This window comes from Macaca thibetana, chromosome 16 (assembly GCF_024542745.1).
Source record: "Macaca thibetana thibetana isolate TM-01 chromosome 16, ASM2454274v1, whole genome shotgun sequence".
NCBI classification, from domain to species: Eukaryota; Metazoa; Chordata; class Mammalia; order Primates; family Cercopithecidae; genus Macaca; species Macaca thibetana.
In genome coordinates this window covers 48,492,142-48,513,817 of record NC_065593.1, presented here as the reverse complement: position 1 = coordinate 48,513,817, position 21,676 = coordinate 48,492,142, and the positions used below count along the sequence as shown (strand labels likewise).

Here is a 21,676-nt window from a genome sequence, read left to right as displayed (position 1 = left end):
AAATAATACAGCCGGGCGCGGTGGTTCACGCCTGTAATCCCAGCACTTTGGGAGGCCGAGGCGGGCGGATCACAAGGTCAGGAGATCGAGACCACGGTGAAACCCCGTCTCTACTAAAAATACAAAAAATTAGCCGGGCGCGGTGGCAGGCGCCTGTAGTCCCAGCTACTCAGGAGGCTGAGGCAGGAGAATGGCATGAACCCGGGAGGCGGAGCTTACAGTGAGCCGAGATTGCGCCACTGCACTCCAGCCTGGGTGACAGAGCGAGACTCCGTCTCAAAAAAACAAACAAACAAACAAACAAATAATACAGTAGGTACTTTCATGCCCCTGTGTATTTCCATACACTATATTCTCAGTAGTTCAATCATTGGGTCAAAGGGCAGGGGCATTTACAATTTTGACAGCTGTGGCCAAAGTGTGTTCCATGGAGACTCCAGCCCTCTACCCACCTCATCGGTGGGCATGCCTGTCACCTACTCTTCTGCTTTCCGTGTGTCCCAAGGCAAGGTCTGGGCTGTGGCTGCTGCCATCTAATGAGTTGCCTCGAGCCCCCCCAAGGGCTGTGGTGAGAATTGGCTGAGATATCTGTGCACAGAGCACCAGGCACAGTGCCCGGCTTGGGCGGGTTGCCCAGTAAAGGCTGGTTAGCACCCACTGAGCATCTCGCCCCGGTCCACATCTTCATCTGGGCAGATCCGTGGGTGGGGTGGGTGGCACTCAAGGGTCAAGGGGCTGGTGAATGGGCCTGGTTTATTCCCAACAGGCCAGGAGTTCTCACATGTGGTGGCTCACACATGTAACCCCAGCACTTTGGGAGGCTGAGATGGGCAGATCACCAGGTCAGGAGATCGAGACCATTCTGGCTAACACGGTGAGACCCCATTTCTACTAAAAATAAAAAATAAAAAATGAAAAAAATTAGCCAGGTGTGGTGGCGGGTGCCTGTAGTCCCAGCTACTTGGGAGGTGGAGAATGGTGTGAACCCGGGAGGCGGAGCTTGCAGTGAGCTGAGATTGCGCCACTGCACTCCAGCCTGGGTGACAGAGCGAGATTCTGTCTCAAAAAAAAAAAAAAAAAAAAAAATTAGCTGGGTGTGGTGACGGGCACCTATAATCCCAGTTACTCGGGAGGCTGAGGCAGGAAAATTACATGAACCCGAGGGGCAGAGCTTGCAGTGAGCCTAGATCGCACCATTTCAGTCCTCACACCACTCACTCACCATTTCACTGGGTGAAAGAGTGAAACTCTGTCTCAAAAAAAAGAAAAAAAAGTGTTAGCTAGGGTCACAGTTACCCCCATGATGGGGTGGCAGGTGGGGAGGGTTGGGACCTGCTTCAGAACTTTCATGTGGCTTGGCAGGATTCAGGATTCAAGATGCAGGATTCAGGATTCAGGATTCAGTTCCCCAAGGAGGCCTTCTTTGGCTCCTTGCCTGGTAAACTTCCCCATGATGCGGCAGCTGGCTTCCATCAGAATAGGCAAGCGAGACAGCAGCAGAGGGCGAGGAAGATGCAAACCAGGGTCTTTTTATAGCTTAATTTTAGAAGTAACATCCTCTCTCTTTTTTTTTTTTTTTTTTTTTTGCCATATTCTGCTGGCTAGAAGCAAATCACAGGTCCAGTCTACATTCAGGGACTGGATTGTACCTGGACGTGGATACCAGGCAGCAACCGTAGAGGCTCTTTGGGGGCGTGTTAGCATCTGCCTACTACACTGATTATAATCCTCTTTCCCAGGCACTGAGCAGGACAGTGTCTTGGCTCCTCCCCTAAACATTGTGAGTTTGTACATTTGTCCCTTTCTAAATGAGGACACAGATGTTCAGAGAGGCAGAGTGACGTATCCGTGGTCACACAGCTATGAAAGGAAGGATTCAAGTCCAGATCTTCTCCATTTAAATCCTGGAGTCCACCACTGAGTCTTTCTTAGACTGACCCAATGCCGTTCCACCCAGAGGAATGTTTTCCTCCTCAGCTCCCCCAAACACCCACAGCCCTGTGTGCAAACTCCCCAGGCTGCTGCTTGGGACTGTTCTTGGTGTCTGTGCCTTATTTCCTTCCCTATCCCGCATCCCGTGTACATTAATCAGCCCACCTGGGGGCAGGGACGTGTCCGTTTCATCCGCGCCTCCCTCACAGGGCTTCTTCGGGGCAGAGTCTCAGGACACGTGTGACTGATCAAGCTGTGGAATGAGGGTGGATTAGAGGGGCTCAGATCCCTGGTAGCATCTGCCTCTGAGGCTCTTCTATGATTCTGGAATGAGAAGCTCCTTTAGAGCAAACCAGAGAGATGTGGGGTGAAGAGGGGCGGGGAAGCACAGCCCACCTGAAACAGCAGGGAGGCTATGTCTGCTCTGTGAGATCAGGAGGAAATCTTGGTGGTGGGAGCTCTTGGAGTCTGACTCCAGGTGCTGTGTGCTGAGGTGTTGGGTCTACCTGCCAGGTGAAAGCCAGCACCTGACCCCCAGACACTGCCAGCAGGTCCCGCCTCGTCCTCCTTCTCTCTGTCTCCTGCTCCTCCTTGTCACCGTCAGATCTGATCACATCATTCTCTGACTCCTTGCTGCCCATGGATCAGGTCAAAATCCTCAGTGTGGCATTCAAGGCCGGGCACAGCTGGGCGCAGTCAATCACATTGGAGCATTTCCAAACCCTCCCTCCGCTCACTGCCCTCTGCCTGGGCAGCTCTGGTCTGTGTCCCCTGGGTTCCCTGAACATGCTAAGGGCTGTCCACATCGCTATGACACAGTCTGCTTGTATAAAACGCCTCTTACTCCAATCTTTTTTACTGCTTGGCACCATTCTCCCCATCCAGCAGCCCAGGTCAGATGCTGTGCAAATAACCACTCCGCCATGCAGTGGAAATCACGGCTTCCTCTTCTTTCCCCCAGCACTTCGCTGATACTTTTTTTTCTTCTTCTTTTCTTTCTAGTGGTGGCGAGAACAAATGCTGATACTCTTAACGTAGAACTTGTCATCCTCCCCAACTAGGTGTGAATTCCTTGGGGGCCCTCTATGGCCCCCAGCACCGAGCCCAGTGGGCAGGCACTAAAATTTTTAGAAAATGAATAACTACAAGAAAGTGGACCTAGTTGCTGGGGTTAGGGCACCACTGAAGGAAATGGACATAGCATAGACCTTGTCCTCTGCTCTGTTGTGACTCTAGGTAAGAACAGGCATCTGATACCACTTGAGTTTGGGAGTTGAGTGTTTTGGAAATTGCATCCCTTTTTGTCAGAGGTTTTTAGCTTACGGGAACAGGCATAAAATTCAGGAAGTCTGGGAATCTTAAGATTGTATATGGAATTTTAATTTTTTTTTGAGATGGAGTTTCACTCTTGTTGCCCAGGCTGGAGTGCAATGGTGCAATCTTGGCTCATTGCAACCTCCACCTCCTGGGTTCAAGCTATTCTCCTGCCTCAGTCTCTGGAGTAGCTGGGATTACAGGTGCCCGCCACCCCATCTGGCTAATTTTTGTATTTTTTAGCAGAGACGGGGTTTCACCATGTTGGCCAGACTGGTCCCGAACTCCTGACCTCAGGTGATCTGCCCACCTTGGCCTCCCAAAGTGCTGGGATTACAGGTGTGAATGACTGCACCTGGCCTTTTTTTTTTTTTTTTTTTTCCTTGACAGACAGGGTCTTGCTCTGTCACTCAGGCTGAAGTGCAGTAGCACAATCATAGCTCACTGCAGCCCCAACTTTCTGGGCTTAAGCAATCCTCCTGCCTCAGCCTCCTGAGTAGCTGAGACTACAGGTGTGCACCACCATGCCCGGCTTATTTATTTATTTATTTATCATTTGTAAAGACAAGCTCTCACTATGTTGCCTAGGGTGATATTGAATTCCTAAGCTCAAGCCATCCTCCCTCTTTGGCCTCCCAAAGTGCTGAGACTTGAGCCATCGTGTGAGGCCTGTATGTGGAGTATTGAAATGCAAGTGGAACATGTTCACATCCATGCATTTTTCTGGAACAGTATCCATGGCCCTCATTGGGGTTTAAAATGAGCCACAGCCTCTGCTCCGGGGGAGGAATGGCTTTTATGTGGCTGAGAGGTCAGATGACTTTGGGTCTCGCATTCAATCCGGCAAGCAGGGAATTTGTTTGGATTAGGTTGAGCTGCAGGTAATAGTAAACCCCCAATGATCATGGCTTAAAGGAAACAGAAGTTCAGGAAGAGCTTTCTGGTCTGCAGACCCCATGATCACCATGGATTATCCTGTTGACCAAGCCCACCTGATCATAAAGAATGGGTGGCGTCACTGTCCTTGTGCCCAGGTTTGACTCCTCCCTGCCTGGGGCAATGTGAGGAGGGGAGCTTGATTCCTCACTTTTTAGGAATCCCCAGCCACTGAACCCTGTCTGGGGGAAACTCTCCTCCCCCAGGTTCTAAACACTAATTCTCCTCCCCCAGGTTTTAAACACTAACTCTCCTCCCCCAGGTTCTAACCACTAACTCTCCTCCCCCAGGTTCTAACCACTAACTCTCCTCCCCCAGGTTCTAACCACTAACTCTCCTCCCCCAGGTTCTAACCACTAACTCTCCTCCTCCAGGTTCTAACCACTAACTCTCCTCCCCCAGGTTCTAAACACTTTCCTCCCCACCCCTGCTAGGCCAGGGGGTGGGAGGTGCAATGCAGAGGACTCTTCACAGCTTCACCCCTGCGGGAGAGGGTAGGAGAGGCTGAAAGCCACATGAGTTCTTACCAGTACTTCCTCATACAAAATCTTCCGCAGGCTTTTCAGCAGAGTCTGCAAAGCATCTTTGGTGAAAAGAAAAGTCATGTGCAATTAGCAGCATCTGTTTGCAGAGGCACTCAAAACACACAGGGCAGTGTGTGTGCTATGTGACTGGAGAGACCGCGAGAAATCAATATTATTTCCTCTGTTCGTTTGCTTAAGAAACTCTTTATTTCATGGTTAGTATAAAAGCAACTTTAGCATTGCCAACATCAAAACTGACAGGGATTCTGAATCAGTGGGATCAGTTAATGAGGATTTTCTTACAAAGAGCTCCAGAATCTAGCCTGCCCCTTGGCTGGCCCCGAATGGCCTTGGACGCCCCGATTGGCCTTGGACGGCCCCAACACGCTGTTCCTCCTCCTTTGCTGGAACTTTCCTGTCCTTTCCGAGGCAGACTTGAGTCCAGATATATGTCAGGGCCTGAGCTGTGTGTGTGCCTTCCTGCCAGGCTGCAGGTAAGGGGGGATGGGTCCCAGAGCTGGCTGTAGAAGGGATCTAGGGGCAGCCATGTGAGGAAGTGGGGGCAGGGAGAAGCTGAGGATCTGGCCAATTTTGCATTTTCTGATAAAGAATCCTTTAAAGTGCCCTTCGTTGAAAGTTTTTAATTCATCTGGGGGCCCATCCTTCCCTCTTTTCCCTTCTCACTTCTGTTTTTCCCACTACTCTGCTCCCTGAGTCATTTCTGGCCTCTTCTTTCTCTGCCCTTTTCTGCTTTGCTTCAACGCTGAGGGACCCCCGTACTCCTCCCCCTGGGCTGAAAGCTCCGTGGGGCAGGGTCCCCTGCTGGGGCTCGACTCGTGATGATTGAATGAATAATCACATGAGCCAAGGAACAAAAGAATGCATGAATGAAGACTTTTTCCCAATCCAACCTCTTAGATTTTTTTATATGGTAACCACCCATTCCAGGGTGGTTCGACCTTTCCTCTCCTAACTTCTTCTGGCCAAGCCAGCGCTCTCCCACTGGCATCTGGCACTGAAACACAAAGGGATATGCAAACCTCTCGCTTGAACCATTAACATTCCTTGTTTGGGGCCAGGCACAGTGGCTATGCCTATAATCCCAGCACTTTGAGAGGCCGAGGCGGGTGGATCGTTTGAGGCCAGGAGTTCGAGACCAGCCTGGCCAAGATGGTGAAACCCCATCTCTACTAAAAATACAGAAATCAGCCAGGTGTGGTGGTGGGCACCTGTAATCCCAGCTCCTCGGGAGGCTGAGGCAGGAGAATTGCTTGAACGTGGGAGGTGGAAGCTGCAGTGAGCCGAGATTGTGCCACTGCACTCCAGCCTGGGCGACAGAGCAAGACCCTGTCTCAAAAACAAAAACAAAACAAAACAAAAACAAAAAACACGCCCCCCCAAAACAAAAACAAAAACAAAAACATTTATTGTTTGGGCAGCAGCATTTGCCAAGTCTGGACCTGAGTATTTCTGAATCTTTGATGCCTGGAAGCAGAGATAAAACAGAACGCCTTAAACTGCCAGAAATGGTGCTGTGGGGCAGCCTGCGTCTTGGTTCCAGAAAGGATCTGTTGGTCATGGAGATGGAAGTCATTGTCTTGGGCAAGCTCCAGATGCTGGTGAAACAATCGAAAACAAATAACCCAGGCGGGGGGGCGTAAGGATTCTTTTATTAAAAAATAAAAATATTACCAAACCCACAGTCGAACAAGTACAACCTGGCAGGTGAAGTGAGCAAATAGTTTCAATTAGAGATATAGTTCCACCCCCAACCCTCATCCCCCTTTCTGCTACCACTCAGCCTCCCCCACCACGCTGGTGTCTCTGGCTGCACCCGTGTTTGGGGCACATCCCCAACTCTGCCCCCCAGCCCGGATGGTGGGGAAACCCATCCCCAGAGCCTGGCGTGAGGTTTCTAGGAGCCTTGCCTTCCCTGGCTGCCCCTTGTGTCTCTGTCCTGGAAATCAGTTCCCTTGAAAAGTCCGAGTCTCTATCTGTGCCCCACCCTGAGCACAGACAGTCTGAGTCCCTTTATCCTTCCCACTTCCCCTTCCTTCTGATGAGGGAAAGCTCTGCCCGGCAGCCTTGCAGGTGGAGAAATCCTGAAAGCCAGCTCTCCTCCCGCTTTCGGCTCTAGCTTAGGAGGGGACATGTCTGGTTTACTGTGGTCTTTGGGGGCTGTCCTTTTGAGAAAGGCAGTAATCTGTGGTGGGCTGGGGAGGAAGGGCGTGCTTCCTTTGGACTGTGGGCTGACGTTATAATAAGTTGCTGAGGTTTTCATGACTATTTGTAACCCATTCATTCACTCACAGTCATTTCTTAAGGTCCTGTTAAGTGCAAGGCCTGATGCTAGGGGATGAGGTACACAGATGAATTCCATGGATACTCTGTCTTAGCGGAGCCTGTGGTCTGGCTGCAGGAGTGGCCAGGAGAGGAGATATTGACCGAGGGATGTAACAGGGGACACTGGACACTGTTCAGGGGGTTGTAGACTCAGCGGGGCCGGGTCGGGGGGGCAGTAACGTTGCCTGAGAGTGGGGGAAGTCTTCAAGGAGGGGACATCAGTTGAGCTGAGTCTTGAAGCATGAGGCAGTTGAAGTAAGAAATGTTGACGCTGGACTCTAGAACCCATGGCCTCAGGCACCCTGGAAGTCAGGACACGGGAGACCTGGAATTTCATGTTTATTTTTGATCCCATTGCATTTTGGTGCTGAAGGGGAAGGAGAGATGGCCCCTGGGGGTAGTGAGTGGGGATGGCGTGGGAAAGTCTGCTTCAAACTTTCCATCCTCATCTAGATGTTCCCAGGCCCCCAGCCTCACTCAGAGCCCAGGTCATCTTCTCATAGCCATTGACATCACTCAGGGGCGCCTGCAGCACAGGCGGCCTTGGTGCCACGTCTGGGCATGTGAATTACAAAAAGGTGCCCATCCTCACTCCAGTCTCTGTCAGATCCCACTCGTGCTTGGCAAAGGGTCTTTCTTGTGTCAAAGGGTCGTATATGTGTGTGCATATGAGTGTGTGCTCATGTGCAGGTGTGTGTTAGTCTCAGAGGGCTGGGGTGTGCACACACGTGTACAGGGCTCTGTGGATCCCTCACCCCCTCAGCTTTCGATGGAGGGTTCCCTCCTCTAGAGCCACAGTGACTCTGTAGACACCTGGCAGTTACTGCCTGATATTTATGAGGCTTGCCATGGGGCCTCCTCTCTCAGACTTAGGATTCTTTAGGAGACAAACGCACAATCATTCCATCTTTTGGATTTTGGCTTAATTAATTATTTTACTTATTTTTTTTTTTTAAGATGGAGTCTTTCTCTGTCGCCCAGGCTGGAGTGCAATGGTGCAATCTCGGCTCATTGCAGCCTCTGCCTCCCAGGTTCAAGCGATTCCCCTGCCTCAGCCACCTGGGTAGCTGGGATTACAGGTGTGTGCTACCATGCCTGGCTAATTTTTGTATTTTTAGTACAGACAAGGTTTCACCATGTTGGCCAGGCTGGTCTCAAACTCCTGACCTCAGGTGATCCGCCCACCTTGACCTCCCAAAGTGCTGGGATTGCAGGTGTGAGGTACCACGCTCATCTAAATTGTAAAGAGATGTGGCCTGACGTGGTGGCTCGCACCTGTAACCCCAGCACTTTGGGAATTGGAGGCGGGAGGATTGCTTGGGGCCAGGAGTTTGGGATCAGCCTGGGCAACATAAGGGAGACCCTGTCTATACCATAGAATAAAAAAAAATTACCAGGGCATGTGCCTTTGGTGGGGGAGGTGGAGCTGCGGGGAGGGACTGAAGCGGGAGAATCACTTGAGCCCAGGAAGCCAAGGCTGCAGTGAGCCGTGATTTCGTCACTCCAGCCTGGCAACAGAGTGAGACCCTGTCTCAAACCAAACAAAACAAAACAAAAAAGAAAGAAATGTAAATGTTTCCCTTTGACTCTTTTAGAAACACAAATCAGGAAGCTCTTAGCAGGGGTGTGCTGGAGATCATGTATGCAGCTGGGTGAGAGGCGACTGAATATGGCTCTTCCTAACTCCATGTTCAGTAACTTTTTTGAAAGGGTAGCTGGAAGTCAGCCACCGTGGGAGTATTTACACCACAGAAACTGGCAACAACTGCAAGTCAGGACTCCTCTGCCCCTACCTGCACCCATCCCCCAGGCAGTTGTTAAATATTTATCTGCACTCACAACTTTGGTGACTTTCTGGAGCCTCAGTGGCTTTGAGCCCTGAGGTTTTTTAAAAGTCTAGCCTCTGATTTTAAAACAAAGACCGTGTGGCTTTGGGCAAATAACATCCCCTCTCCAATCTCACTTTTCTCCTTTGTAAAGTGGGGAGAGCAGCGATGTCTGTCTGTGCACCTCAGAAAGTTGTAAGGGCAAATGAGATGGTGCAGCTCCAGGTAACCTGCAAGGCTGCGAGCTCACGGAGTGCTCTGCGCTCAGCACAGCCCCTGCACACAGCAGGTGTCCGCACCTACGTGCTAAAGGAGTCAGCAAATGTGCTGCATGGTGGCGCTGTGCTCTTGTAGTTTTCTCATTTAAGTAGATGTTTTCCATTTAAGACTGTGGCTAGGCTTGGTAAATTGTAAAGAGATGTGGCCTGTGTGGTGACTCATGCCTAGAATCTCAGCACTTTGGGAGGCTGAGGCAGGCAGATTGCTTGAGCCCGGGAGTTGGAGACCAGCCTGGGTAATACAAGGAGATCCCATCTCTACTAAGAATGCAAAAATTAGCCAGGCATGGTGGAGTGTGCCTGTAATACCAGCTACTTGGGAGGCTGAGGCAGGAGGATCACTGAGCCTGGGAGGTCAAGGCTGTGATTGTGCCATTGCACTCCAGCCTGGGTGACAGAGCGAGACCATGTCTCTAAATAAATAAACAATCTAAAAGTAAAGTGTTATACAAAGTTCTATCCGTCTATGGGTTAATCTGTCTGAACCTCAGTTTCCCCTCTTATGAATGAATGGCAGGACAACTTGACTTTTTTTTTTTTTTTTTTTTTTTTGAGATAGAATCTCACTCTGTTGCCCAGGCTGGAGTGTAGTGGTGCAATTTCGGCTCACTGCAGCTTCCACCTCCCGGGTTCAAGCAATTCTCCCGCCTTAGCCTCCCACGTAGCTGGGATTACAGGCGCCCACCACCACACCTGGCTAATTTTTAAAATTTTTAGTAGAGATGGGGTTTCACCATGTTGGCCAGACTGGTTGCAAACTCCTGACCTCAAGTGATCCACCTGCCTCGGCCTCCCAAAGTGCTGAGATTACAGGTGCCTGGCCAACTTGACTTCTTAACTCCTTTGCTCTCTCAACCTGATATGAGTCTCCGCAGCTGTAGCTCATCTCCTCTCTTGAAAAGCCCACACCTGCGCAGCGCTCGCCTTGGGGACCACCTGGACTCCTCATCCCACCCACTCTGTCCAGCTGCTTTCCTGAGAAGCAGCAAGTTCCCTGATCTGCCTGAGATGGAAGGGAGGGAAACGCAGAAGGAGGCCTGGATCTCATTTTAAACCATCCGGCTGCAGTGCAGGAGTCGGGCAAAGGAAGGAGCTACGGGGCTGGAGCTGTCATCCTCCTGGTAGGAAAGGACGACCAAGGCTAAAGTCCTCTCCATCGCCTCTCCCCATGGGAGTCAGTGGGTGTGTGTTGCGGGGAGACGGATTCCAAGATAAGTACTCTCTGAGCAGCTCTCAGAGGGGGTGTGGGAAATTCACCTCAGCCTCCAGGGTCCCCAGGTCCGTTCACCACCTGAGCACTGCCGTACCCCACTGCTCCCATGACCTCATTCTCTAGTGGGGGCAAAAGCCAGAAACAGTAACCAGGAAGAAACAAGGGGAAGCCAGGGTGGGGGCAGTGGCATCCACAGCAGGAGAGGCAGGCAGCCCAGACTGTGGGGGCGGCAGAAGAGAAGAGAGGAGAGGCCTGCAGGATGACAGGTGGGAACAGGGGGTCTGGATTGCCAGCACAGCACCACAGTCAGGCCGCCTCTGTGGGCCTCCTCTCTCTTCACAGCAGCGGGGACCTGGAGGACCCATCAGAGACTTGCTGACAAGAAATATGCTGTCCTAGAGACAGAGACAGAGGTAGACAGACGGAGTAAGGACAAGAGAGAGAAAGCAATGTGTGCCATCCTTCCTCCGCATGTTCAAGTTTGTAAACATTGCTTAGGGTGGAGTTTCAGGGGTTAGAAGAGCCTGAAAATGCCCTAGAGTCTCAGCCAAGAAAAACAGCAAAAACGCAGTCGGGGCAGAGAGAAAAGGGGCTCACACGCTTCGAGGGCTCCTGGGGTCCTCGTGCGTTACACACACAGTGTCTCCATTATTCTCAGAACAACACCATTCGAATGGCATCACCAGCCTCACGTGTGGATGTGGCTCACTGAGTCCCCCGTCCAAGGTCACACAGGCGGTAAGGGCAGAGCCTGTCTGCTCAGCGGTGGCAACCCTAAGCCTCCTCTCCCTGTGTGGTCACTCTCCGGGGGCCGAGCTTCTCTTCCTCCATGCTCTCATCAGTGCCCCCATCTGCTTTCCCCTTTCCACTCGGCCTGGAGCAGCACCTGGCCCATGGGTAGCAGGTGCACCCTCCTAGTGGCATGGGAGTCGGGGGAACACCAGCATTTCAGACATAAGCCTCAGGGCTGCAGGTGCTGTTCAGCTCCAGGGGATCTTTACTGACACCAATGCCACAGCAGCCTTCTTTTCACTGCATGGAATGACATTCCGAGGTCTTGAATGTTTCAGGGGCTGAGGTGTCCTGCAGCAGGGCAGTGTGGTTGGAAGAGAGCATGCTTTGGTGCCAGACCCACGGGGGTGCAGTCCTGGGTTAAGTAGGAGGGACTAATTCCAAGGTTAAGGATAAATAAATAATGAGATACAGGTCAGGCATGGTAGCTCACGCCTGTAATCCCAGCATTTTGGGAGTCTGAGGCAGGCGTATCACCTGAGGTCAGGAGTTTGGGACCAGCCTGGCCAATATGGTGAAACCCCCCTCTCTACCAAAAATACAAAATATTAGCCAGGTGTAGTGGCGGGCACCTGTAATCCCAGCTACTCGGGAAGCTGAGGCAGGAGAATTGCTTGGACCTGGGAGGCGGTGGTTGCAGTGAACCGAGATCATCCCACTGCACTCCAGCCTGGGTGACAGAGCGAGACTCAGTCTCAATCAACCAATCAATAAAGAGATATAGCTGAGATGCTATGTGAAACACAGACAAAACTCCTCTAGATTCCTTATATAGGAGGGAACATGGGGGCGGGGCACCCAACAGTGGCACGGGACGCCCACCCCTTTGTGGATGCCCCTACTCAGCTCTGCTGCCACCCTGGGAAATTTTCCTCCAAACCACCTTCAGCTGAGCAAGAAACATATGTCCCCACCTACTTCTAGTTACGAAAACTCAATTCAAACTCGCTTAAACGGAAAAGGGGATGCATGGAGGATACTGAAGTAGCCCAAAGAACCAAAAGAAGAGCTGAACACCGGGGCAGGTCCCAGAACCCCAGGGCCCAGAACACACCAGCACTTCCTGTTTCTCTCCACGAGGTGGCTTCATTCTCTGGCTTTCCCCATGAGCCGAGAACTGTGGCCATTCACAGGCTCAGAGCTTGCATCTTCCCAGCTTCATTACCAGAGAGCAAAAGGCCTCTTGGTTACAGTTGAAAAGTCCCAGGGAAGTTCTCTGATTGGTCCAGCTCACAGCAGATACCCAGCCCTGGACCAATCACAGCCTGGCCAGAGAGGCAGGATCATGGAAGAAGATGGCAGCTGTGCAGTCCACCTGTAGGAATGGGCCAGGCACAGTACCCCAAGGGGAATGCTGCTGTTTCCAGAAGACGAAAGGGTGTTGGGCAGACCAAACACGGAGTGGCCCTTTCCTCTTGTTGGGTAATTCATTCTCAAAGCTCAACTCCTGGCTGTCTGCTTCTTATTCTTTTTTCTTTTCCTTCCCTCCCTCCCTCCCTCCCTCCCTTCCTTCTTTCTTTTCTTTCTTTTTCTCTTTCTCTTTCCCTTCTTTCTTTCTTTCTTGCTTCTTTCTTTCTCTTTCTTCTTTCTCTCTGTCTCTTTTTTTTTTTTTTTTTTTCAGAGTCTCGCTCTTGTCACCCAGGCTGGAGTGCAGTAGCACAACCTCAGCTGACTGCAACCTCTGCCTCCCGGGTTCAAGTGATTCTCCTGCCTCAGCCTCTCAAGTAGCTGGGATTACAGGCATGTGCTACCACACCCAGCTAATTTTTGTATTTTTAGTAGAGACAGGGTTTCTGCTAAAAACCCCGTTGGCCAGGCTGGTCTCGAACTCCTGACCTCAAGTGATCCACCTGCCTCAGCCTCCCAAAGTGCTGGGATTACAGGCACGAGCCACCACGCCCGGCTGGGCTGCCTGCCTTTCAAAGTTGAAGAAAACCAACCCCAAGTCATGGTTCCTGGGTGGGTATCGTGGCCTAGAGAGAAGTATCAGAGCACCTCAGATTGCCATTTTAAAAGAAGCCTTTTCATCTACAATTCCAGCTTTTTCCTCCCAAGGGTGTTGTGGCAGGTGTTTCTGTCTTTCCACTCCACAGACAAGAAACTGAGGTCCAAATGACTTGCCTAAGGTTATCCAGCAAGTCATGAGCAGAACTAGAATGAACTTGGGTCTCATGACTCTGAGGTCCTGTGAGAAGTTTCTGCAGGGACCGAAGTAGGACTTGAGCCTGGCTCCAAGCCCTGAGGCTTGCTGGGGCATTTGTCCATCAGGGGTGAGGTGGATGGTGGACAGCAACATGCAAAAGTCAGCCTGTCCATCTGCAGACATTCACAGAGCACTCCGCAAGGTTCCGGACCAGATGATCATGGTCTCACACATCTCCAGCCTCCAAATAGACCCTCGTGTCCACACAGTGTGGTGAGTGCAGTGGGACAGGGGGCACCTGGCCTGCGTTGAGGAAAGGAGGGAGCTGGCCAAGGAGAGCTGCTCAGGGGAAGTGGCCCTCGAGCTGGATCTGCAAGGATGAGCTAGACAGGGACAAGAGGTGGAAGAACATCTTGGGTCAGGGGAATAGCAGTTGTGAAGGTGCAGAGGTAAGGGGAAGCAAGCACGGGATCTCCTTTGTTCTGCCTCCCGGAGCAGCCAGGTCTCTGCGTTGTCACTTAGCCTCACACCACGATACTCTCCTCTCCAGGTCCGCACCTGTCCCTGTCTCCAGCAGCGCCAACATCGTCGTCCCAGGCTGTTGGGTGCACTTACTGCCTTCAGTGGCAGCAGGCTGACCTGTCAGGCTGTCTGGAAAGAGGCCTCGATGCCCTCTGCCTGTGACATGCTCCTGACAACAGGCTCTGCCTCTGTTTCAGAATCTCGGCGAAGGAGCATCTTTGAATACCACCGCATAGAGCTGGACCCCAGCAAGATCACCAGCATGTCGGCCGTGGAGTTCACCCCATTGCCGAGTGAGTAGGGGTCATTCCACCATCTCGGAAAGAGCTCTGGAGTCAAGCAGACGGGCATCAGGTCCCAGGCCCATGGCTGACTCCTGTTTTGTGCAGCCATCTAACTTTTCAGGGCCTCCATCTCTCTTTTGTAACCCGGGCCTGATGCCACCCCCCTCCCAGAGATAGGGTAAGGGTGAGAACCACCTAGGTGGAGTTAAGCACGTTGGCTGCAGCTCTGACACTGACGGGTCCATTCCAGGCCTGGGGTGGGGGTGAGGGCTTGATCTAGGACAGCTATTATTATTCCCACATAACTGAAACCCAGGAAAGCTGTACCTCTGAGAACACGTAGACTGAGCCCCCAGAAAAGGTGATCCAGGAACTGGATGGGCCCCAGTCTGTCACTGTATTATCCTTACAGGAGGTGATGGAGTGATTTAGCAGGTGGCCTCCATAAATCATGGGGCCCTGGCCCGCTGTACCCCACTCACCCACGCTGAAGGCAGCCATGGCCGAGGCCCCACCTGCTGTTGTGGAGCCCACAGGATCCACGGTGGATGCTCTTCGGGATGGGGCTGGGACAGCTGAGAACGCGGGAAAGGGGACAAGAAGGACAGCATCATCCTTCTTGTTTTTTTTTTTTTTTTTTTTTTTTTTTTTGAGACAGAGTCTCGCTCTGTTACCCAGGCTAGAGTGCAGTGGCGCATCTCAGCTCACTGCAAGCTCCGCCTCCCAGGTTCATGCCATTCTCCTGCCTCAGCCTCCCAAGTAGCTGGGACTACAGGTACCCGCCACCTCGCCCGGCTAATTTTTTGTATTTTTTAGTAGAGACGGGGTTTCACTATGTTTGCCAGGATGGTCTCAATCTCCTGACCTCGTGATCCACCCGTCTCGGCCTCCCAAAGTGCTGGGATTATAGGCGTGAGCCACCGTGCCTGGCCCCTTCTTGTTTTATGAAGGTTTTCATTTCTTCTCCCATCTTGTGGTGCCCCCAGCTTCCTGCTGAAGCCATGGCCTTCTCCCTGCCTCAGTGGCATTTCTTCTTCTTTTTTTTTTTTTTTTTTTTTTTTTAGACAGAGTCTCACTCTGTTGCCGAGGCTGGAGTGCAGTGGTGTGATCTCAGCTCACTGCAACCTCTACCTCCCAAGTTCAAGTGATTCTCCTGCCTCAGCCTCCCAAGTGGCTGGGATTACAGGCACCTGCCACCATGCTGGGCTAATTTTTGTATTTTTAATAGAGATGAGGTTTCACTCTGTTGGCCAGGCTGATTTTGAACTCCTGGCCTCAACTGATCCACCTGCCTTGGCCTCCCAAAGTGCTGGGATTACAGGTGTGAGCCACCACCTCTAGTTTTGGGATTTCAGGCGTGAGTCACCGTGCCCAGTGTTGGAATTAATTATAGGCATGAGCAACCACGCCTGGGCTTCAGTGGCATTTCTTGCCTCTCTTTACTCCTGCTTCCTATTCCTTGGAGGTTCTGAGAGCAGGGGATGGAGAAACAAGAGGAAGAGAAGGAGAGAGGATCTTCTTGAATGCTAGGCCACGTCTCAGACAGGGCTCAGCAGGTGTCTTTCCCTAGAGAACAGGAAGGACCCAGACACCGGGGGGTCACAAGGCTGGGACACTTTAGAGGTCACAGCCATACCCCAACCCTATCACTCCATCAGGGCAGAAGGCCCAGAGCCTGAGAACAGGGCTCCTCTAGGACTGGTGAGAGCAAACCTCAGGCTCTATGATGTGGATAAAACTGCATTTAGAAGCAAGGACATCCAAGGGCAGGACTGACTGCCTGGGCGGAAGCAGTGGAAATGTTCTGGGAATGTGTTTCTGGGACACTGTACATTTAAGGCACTTCTCACCCCTCCCGTGAATTTTGTAAGCATTTAATAGCATTCAGGCCATCTGAAATGCTGATGAGAAATAAAGGTTGGTAGGTGTTATGAAAGCCCAGGAGGAGCCCAGGAGTTTCTCTGTGGCCGGTTTGGCTGGAGTCCTTTTTTTTTTTTTTTTTTTTTTTTTTTTTTGAGACGGAGTCTCGCTCTGTCACCCAGGCTGGAGTGCAGTGGTCGGATCTCACCTCACTGCAAGCTCCGCCTCCCGGGTTTACGCCATTCTCCTGCCTCAGCCTCCCGGGTAGCTGGAGTACAGGTGCCCGCCACCTCGCCCGGCTAGTTTTTTGTATTTTTTAGTAGAGACGGGGTTTCACCGTGTTAGCCAGGATGGTCTCGATCTCCTGATCTCGTGATCCGCCCATCTTGGCCTCCCAAAGTGCAGGGATTACAGGCTTGAGCCACCGTGCCCAGCGGCTGGAGTCTTTTAAGGAGCCTTCAAAGTCACTGGGAGAGGCAAGGGCAGGGTTCCCTACTGGATGCAGCTGGCGAAGGAGGGGTAATGCTATCAAGGCTGTGATTTGGGTCCCTGGGAGGCCAGATAAAGAGAAAACTCTCTGCATCCCCTGGCTTCTCCCTTGCCATTTGGGTGAGGGAAGGATTTGTCCAGATTACTTCGGAGGGGTGAGTGGCTTATCTCCAAGCTGTCGTATTCTGTGGCTGGTCCCTCCTGGTCCCTCTTCTAGGAGAGACCCATAAAAAAGTGGCCTGGGGTGGGACTGAGAACTGAGGCAGGGGCAGGGGAAACCCACAGTGAGACCTCAAGGCTAAGAGCTCGAACTCTATGCTCAAACAGACCTTGGTTCAAACCCAGACCTCTCACTCTCAGCTCCACGACTCTCTCCAAGCTTCAGTTCCCTGCTCCATAAAATGAGGATAACAAGAGCACTTATATATTGATTCAACATACCATGTGCCAGGCACTGTTCCAGACCCCCTGGATACACAGGGAACAGAACAGCCAGAGAGTGCTCATCCTCCTGCACAGGGCAGCCCCTGCTTCTTTCCTGCCCGTGGCTCTTTCCATCCACTCTCCCAGGGCCTTCAACATCATGGCAGACAAAAGGACACAGTGCCACCCATTGCCAGTCCCTCCCAGAGTGACTGAAGGTGGTCATACTGTGCCCACACAGCCTCTCTCCCACTCACCAAGGGCTGGTTCCCAGCTGCCATCTTGCTGGGGCTCCATGTCATGTACATTGGCTCCTGAGTTAATGGATCGCATGAGAACTCACGCAGGAAGAAATGCATGCAATGTTGATCAAATGAGTGGTCGTTTTCTGTTGCTAGTTGTCACTCTTGTGGCTATCAAGGTGTTCTGTTCTGTTGCTTATAAGATAAGCCCTTCTGCACACAGTTGTTCTAGGTGAGTGCCTGTCTCTCTTTGCAGTAAAATATATGGTCTTTGTGACAGCTACTTGCCACTCAGAGGTCATCTGGTTCATTAAACTGAGTAGCACTGGATTGCAAGTGAACAGCTCTTAAATCCAGCCCCCATGCCTACTGCGCCCCCTGCCCTGCTGCTCCCCTGCCTGACCTGTGCCAGAAGGGTTCACGCACCCTCCAGCAACCTGGTCCCACTAATCTCTCTGCTCTCTGGCTCTGTCCTGCCCAGGCTGGGCCCCAGATGTCGCTCCCTCTTCATTCCTACTAATTCCAGCCCCTTCGCTCTACACAGCCTGGTAGCAGTTCTGGCCGCTGCTGGGACCATGTCTGGGCCGTTCTCCTCCTGGCTCTGCACACAGGGCCTTTCTGCCTTGACTTCTTCTCCCCCAGGAGAGCTGTTCTCTCCCCATGGACCGAACATCAGGAGTGGGCAGTGAGTGCCCCCAGCAAGCACTGGGGGGCAAGCAGAGCATCTTTTAAACCAATAACTGTTATTGTACATATTTCAGGTATACAACATGATGCTATGGGATGCATATAGACAGTGAGAAGGTTACCATGATGAAGCAATTAGCATATCCATCATCTCACAGTTACATAGACTTTTTGTTCTTGTGGCAAGAGCATCTAAAATCTACTCATTTAGCATGAACTCCACATATAGTACAATTTTATTACTACAGTCCTCATGTTATACAGTAGATTCTAGCCTTGTTCATCCTACATACCTGCTACTTTGTATCCTCTGACCTTTAAAAAATCCCTTTCAACCCTTTGTGGGGTACACACCTGGAAGTAACCGGGTGTGGTGGCGGGCACCTGTAATCCCAGCTACTCCGGAGGCCGAGGCAGGAGAATCGCTTACAGCACCTTGTGATTTGCCTTCATAGACCTCATGAGAATTCTAATTCTGTAGTGATTTTTGATTATCTGTTTAGCGTCTGTCTCCCCATATGAGTCTAAGCCCTAAGAAGGCAGGGACTAGGTCACACTGCTGAATCCCCAGCACCCAGTTTAGGGCCTGACCTTCTGGTGAGAAGGAAGGAAGCTAGGGAGGGAGGAAGTGAGGGAGGGAGGGAGCAAGGGAAAGAGGGACAGAAGAAGGAAAAAAGGGAGGGAGGGAGGGAGGGCGGGGAGGCTGAGGCAGGAGGATTGCTTGAGCCCAGGAGTTTGAGGCTATAGTGAGCCATGATCAGGTCATTGCACGCCAGCCTGGGCAACACAGCGAGACCTCATCCCTTAAAACAAAAAAAAAAAAAAAAGAAAAGAGAAAAAAAAAAGAAGTTAGGAATTGGGGCTGGTCTGGACCAAGGGAGGTGGCATTAATGACCTCAAAGGTCCCCTTGAAGTCAGGGGCCCCACAGTTCTGTAAATACCAGGAATTCAGAGTTGCACCCTTTGGAGCCCATGGAGAGGCTCAGTGCTGAGCGGCCACTGCCTTCTCTCTTGCAGCCTGCCTACAGCATAGGAGCTGTGACGCCTGCATGTCCTCGGACCTGTCCTTCAACTGCAGCTGGTGCCATGTCCTCCAGAGGTTTGTGCCCAGGGTTACCCACTGACTCCTACTGGCCGAACATGGATGAGAGGAAGAGGGTGGCACGGCCCCGCTCCCGGCCTCAATGCCCACAGTCGGCCAACATTAGAGTATCTCTGGCCAGTGCCACTCTGATTCTTAGGACAAGAATATGGCCTGGGGGCTTCTGGAAGACCATTCAGGGATTCCAGCTGCTCGGGCTTCCTCCTCACACCCAGGAGGGGAGGATTCATCCTGAAACAGGGCTTCTCAGAGTGGTCCACAGCTGTGGGCATCAGACCTTGGGCTCCAGTTAAACATGCAGATTCCTGGGACCCATCCCAGACCCTCTGTATCAGGATCTCTGGGAGAGAACCCAGGAAGCTGCATTTTAACATCATGCCTCATCTGTAAGCAAGTGTCAGAACTGCCAGTTCACAGATAAAGTCTGGTCCAAAGACCCATGACCCCAAAACACCACCTCAAGATCTTTCTTGGGCTGCAAGGGATTTTTCTGAAGACCAGGGGTGTGGACCACAGGCATCCATGGAAAGTTGGGGGAGCTAAAAAGCTGTGTTTGCTTGCTTTTAGAAGCTCAGAAAGTTCTGGGTGAGATTCAGTTTCAGTGATAAAGTTCTTAAATCCATCTCCACTTCCACTCCTTGTTCTGAAATCATTTCCTCACAGATTAGACTCAGAATTCAAGCTCTGTTCCCTGTCCAAGATAAATAAATGACAGGAGGAGGGGGAAGAAAAAGATTTCCTTGGGGACTAGAGTTCTCATGAGAGTGGGAAGCCCTATGAACTCCCAGAGCTTTTAAGGCAATCTCGAAAATTGCTAAATTATAGTCTCTGAGTTCCCGTGCAGCTGTGGTGCTGTTCCTTTCCAATGCTCCTTTCCAGTGCTTGCTTGCTTGCTTTTTTTTTTTTTTTTTTTTTTTTGAAACAGAGTTTTGCTCTTGTTGCCCAGGCTGGAGTGCAATGGTGCAATCTCGGCTCACTGCAACCTTCACCTCCCGGGTTCAAGTGATTCTCCTGCCTCAGCCTTCTGAGTAGCTGGGATTACAGGCACACACTGCCACACCCAGCTAAATTTTTTGTATTTTTTTAGTAGAGACAGGGTTTCGCCATGTTGGCCAGGCTTGTCTCAAACACCTGACCTCAGGTAATCCACCTGTCTCGGCCTTCCAAAGTGTTGGGATTACGGGCGTGAACTGCTGCCCCTGGTCCCAATGATTTCCTATGCCTCCACACCATGGCCCACTCTGGAGTCTAAGGGTAACATTAATTCCAGGATTCCTTTGCTCCTTTCCAATATCCTGCTGCAAGTGTAGAAGTTCTCACCTTTATAGGCAGCCTGCCTAGCACACGGACACGGCTCTGGGCCCTGAGGGGATGGGGTGTGTCCATCAGGTCTCCCAGGTGTTCTTCCCACCAGCTGTGCTTTCATTCACTCTCTTGGGGGCCTCAGATCGTTTACCCTGTAAAATGGGCGGGGGTCATGTGATTCAGGAAGATGTGGGAACAAACACACTGTTATTTAAACTCCTCGAACAGTTTTTGTTTTGTTTTGAAACAGGGTCTTGCTCTGTCATCCAGGCTGGGGTGCAGTGGTGCAATCACAGCTCACTGTGGCCTCAACCTCCTGGCTCAAGCAATCCTCCTGCCTCAGTCTCCCCTGTAGTTGAAACCACAGGTGCACACCACCACATCCGGCCATTTTTCTAATATTTTGTAGAGATGGGGTCTCACTTTGTTAGCCAAGCTGGTCTTGAACTCCTGGGTTCATGTGATCTGTCCTCCTCGGCCTCCCAAAATGCTGGGATTACAGGTGTGAGTCACTGCACCCAGGCTATCAAGAAGCATTTTTACAAAGCATTCAGCGTCCTTCCCATGATACTCACAGAGCCTCAGAAAGAATACCTAAGATAGACCCCAGGTTGGTTCTTCCTAGAGCAGAGCATTGCAGAGTAGTCTGCAGACTGTGAGGCTCTCCTTATACCTGGAGGGCTTGTAAAATGCAGATTCCTGGGCCCCATCCCACTGAATATGATCCTCTGGGACCAGGATCCCAGGAATCTGATTTTTGAAGTTGTGCCTCTTGTACCTTTCAAATTTGAGAACCATGGTCTCAGCGATGGAGAGATGGCCTCAGATGAGCCCTGGGATCCTGGGGCTGCCTGCCACCACATGACTCAGCTTTCACAAGCACTGAGCCATGAGAACTGCAAAATGGGTCAGATGACAGCCAGACCCTCCCATCAATGCAACCCCCATTTAAAGCATACGCCCAAATTCAGAGACCATGAGTTTAATGAGGGTTGGGCCCTCCTCAACATTAGGAGGTTGGTCAGGCTGGGGGAAGGGCAAGGCCTCTGATTGTGTGCATCTGCAGGGGTTGTGTCAGCAGAGAGGAGCACAGAGAAACTCCACCCGGGGGAGCACGGCTGGTGCGAGTTGGAAACCATCCCATCCCCAGGCGCCCCGTGGGCCTGGGCTCACTCCTGCACACTGTCCTTTCTTACAAGCTCTCTGAAGCCTCAGCTGCAACTGAGAGCTGAACCCAGGTCCCCAAAAACCCGGAGGGCAGGGCCAGCTGACATGGTCTGTCTGGCAACAGCTGCAGTCAGTCCCCGCATGGTTCTCTGCTCCTCTCCCTCCACCCAGTCTGCCTTTCACAGCCTCCCAGAGCTTTCCTCCTTGCTCTTGGGCTGGAATGGATTTAAACAATTTCATCTCTCATGGCAGGTGCCCCCGCCCCCTGCCATGGCCCAGTCTGGAGTCTAAGGG

The 21,676-nt window shown here is 51.7% G+C and overlaps 2 protein-coding genes and 1 pseudogene across 5 annotated transcripts in view; 2 read left to right on the top strand and 1 right to left on the bottom strand.

Moving 5' to 3' along the window:
- RPL23 (ribosomal protein L23) overlaps positions 1-21,676 on the top strand; it is a 355,976-nt gene that overhangs the window by 70,365 nt on the left and 263,935 nt on the right. The window contains exon 1 of one of the 3 annotated variants that reach the window (XM_050762966.1): positions 6,359-6,362. The exons of 1 other annotated variant lie outside the window; for it this stretch is intronic. The gene's annotated coding sequence lies outside the window, so the exon portion shown is untranslated. Of the gene's footprint in view, positions 1-6,358; positions 6,363-13,592; positions 13,597-21,676 lie in introns of those variants that run through there. One more of the 3 variants, XM_050762963.1, reaches the window with a different exon arrangement.
- LOC126938301 (uncharacterized) overlaps positions 1-21,676 on the bottom strand; it is a 147,416-nt pseudogene that overhangs the window by 68,453 nt on the left and 57,287 nt on the right. The gene's annotated exons all lie outside the window — the stretch shown is intronic.
- PLXDC1 (plexin domain containing 1) overlaps positions 1-21,676 on the top strand; it is an 87,302-nt gene that overhangs the window by 52,044 nt on the left and 13,582 nt on the right. The window contains exons 8-9 of the mRNA XM_050762711.1: positions 14,021-14,116; positions 18,826-18,907. Of these exons, the coding sequence (XP_050618668.1) occupies positions 14,021-14,116; positions 18,826-18,907 (178 nt within the window). The remainder of the gene's footprint in view (positions 1-14,020; positions 14,117-18,825; positions 18,908-21,676) is intronic.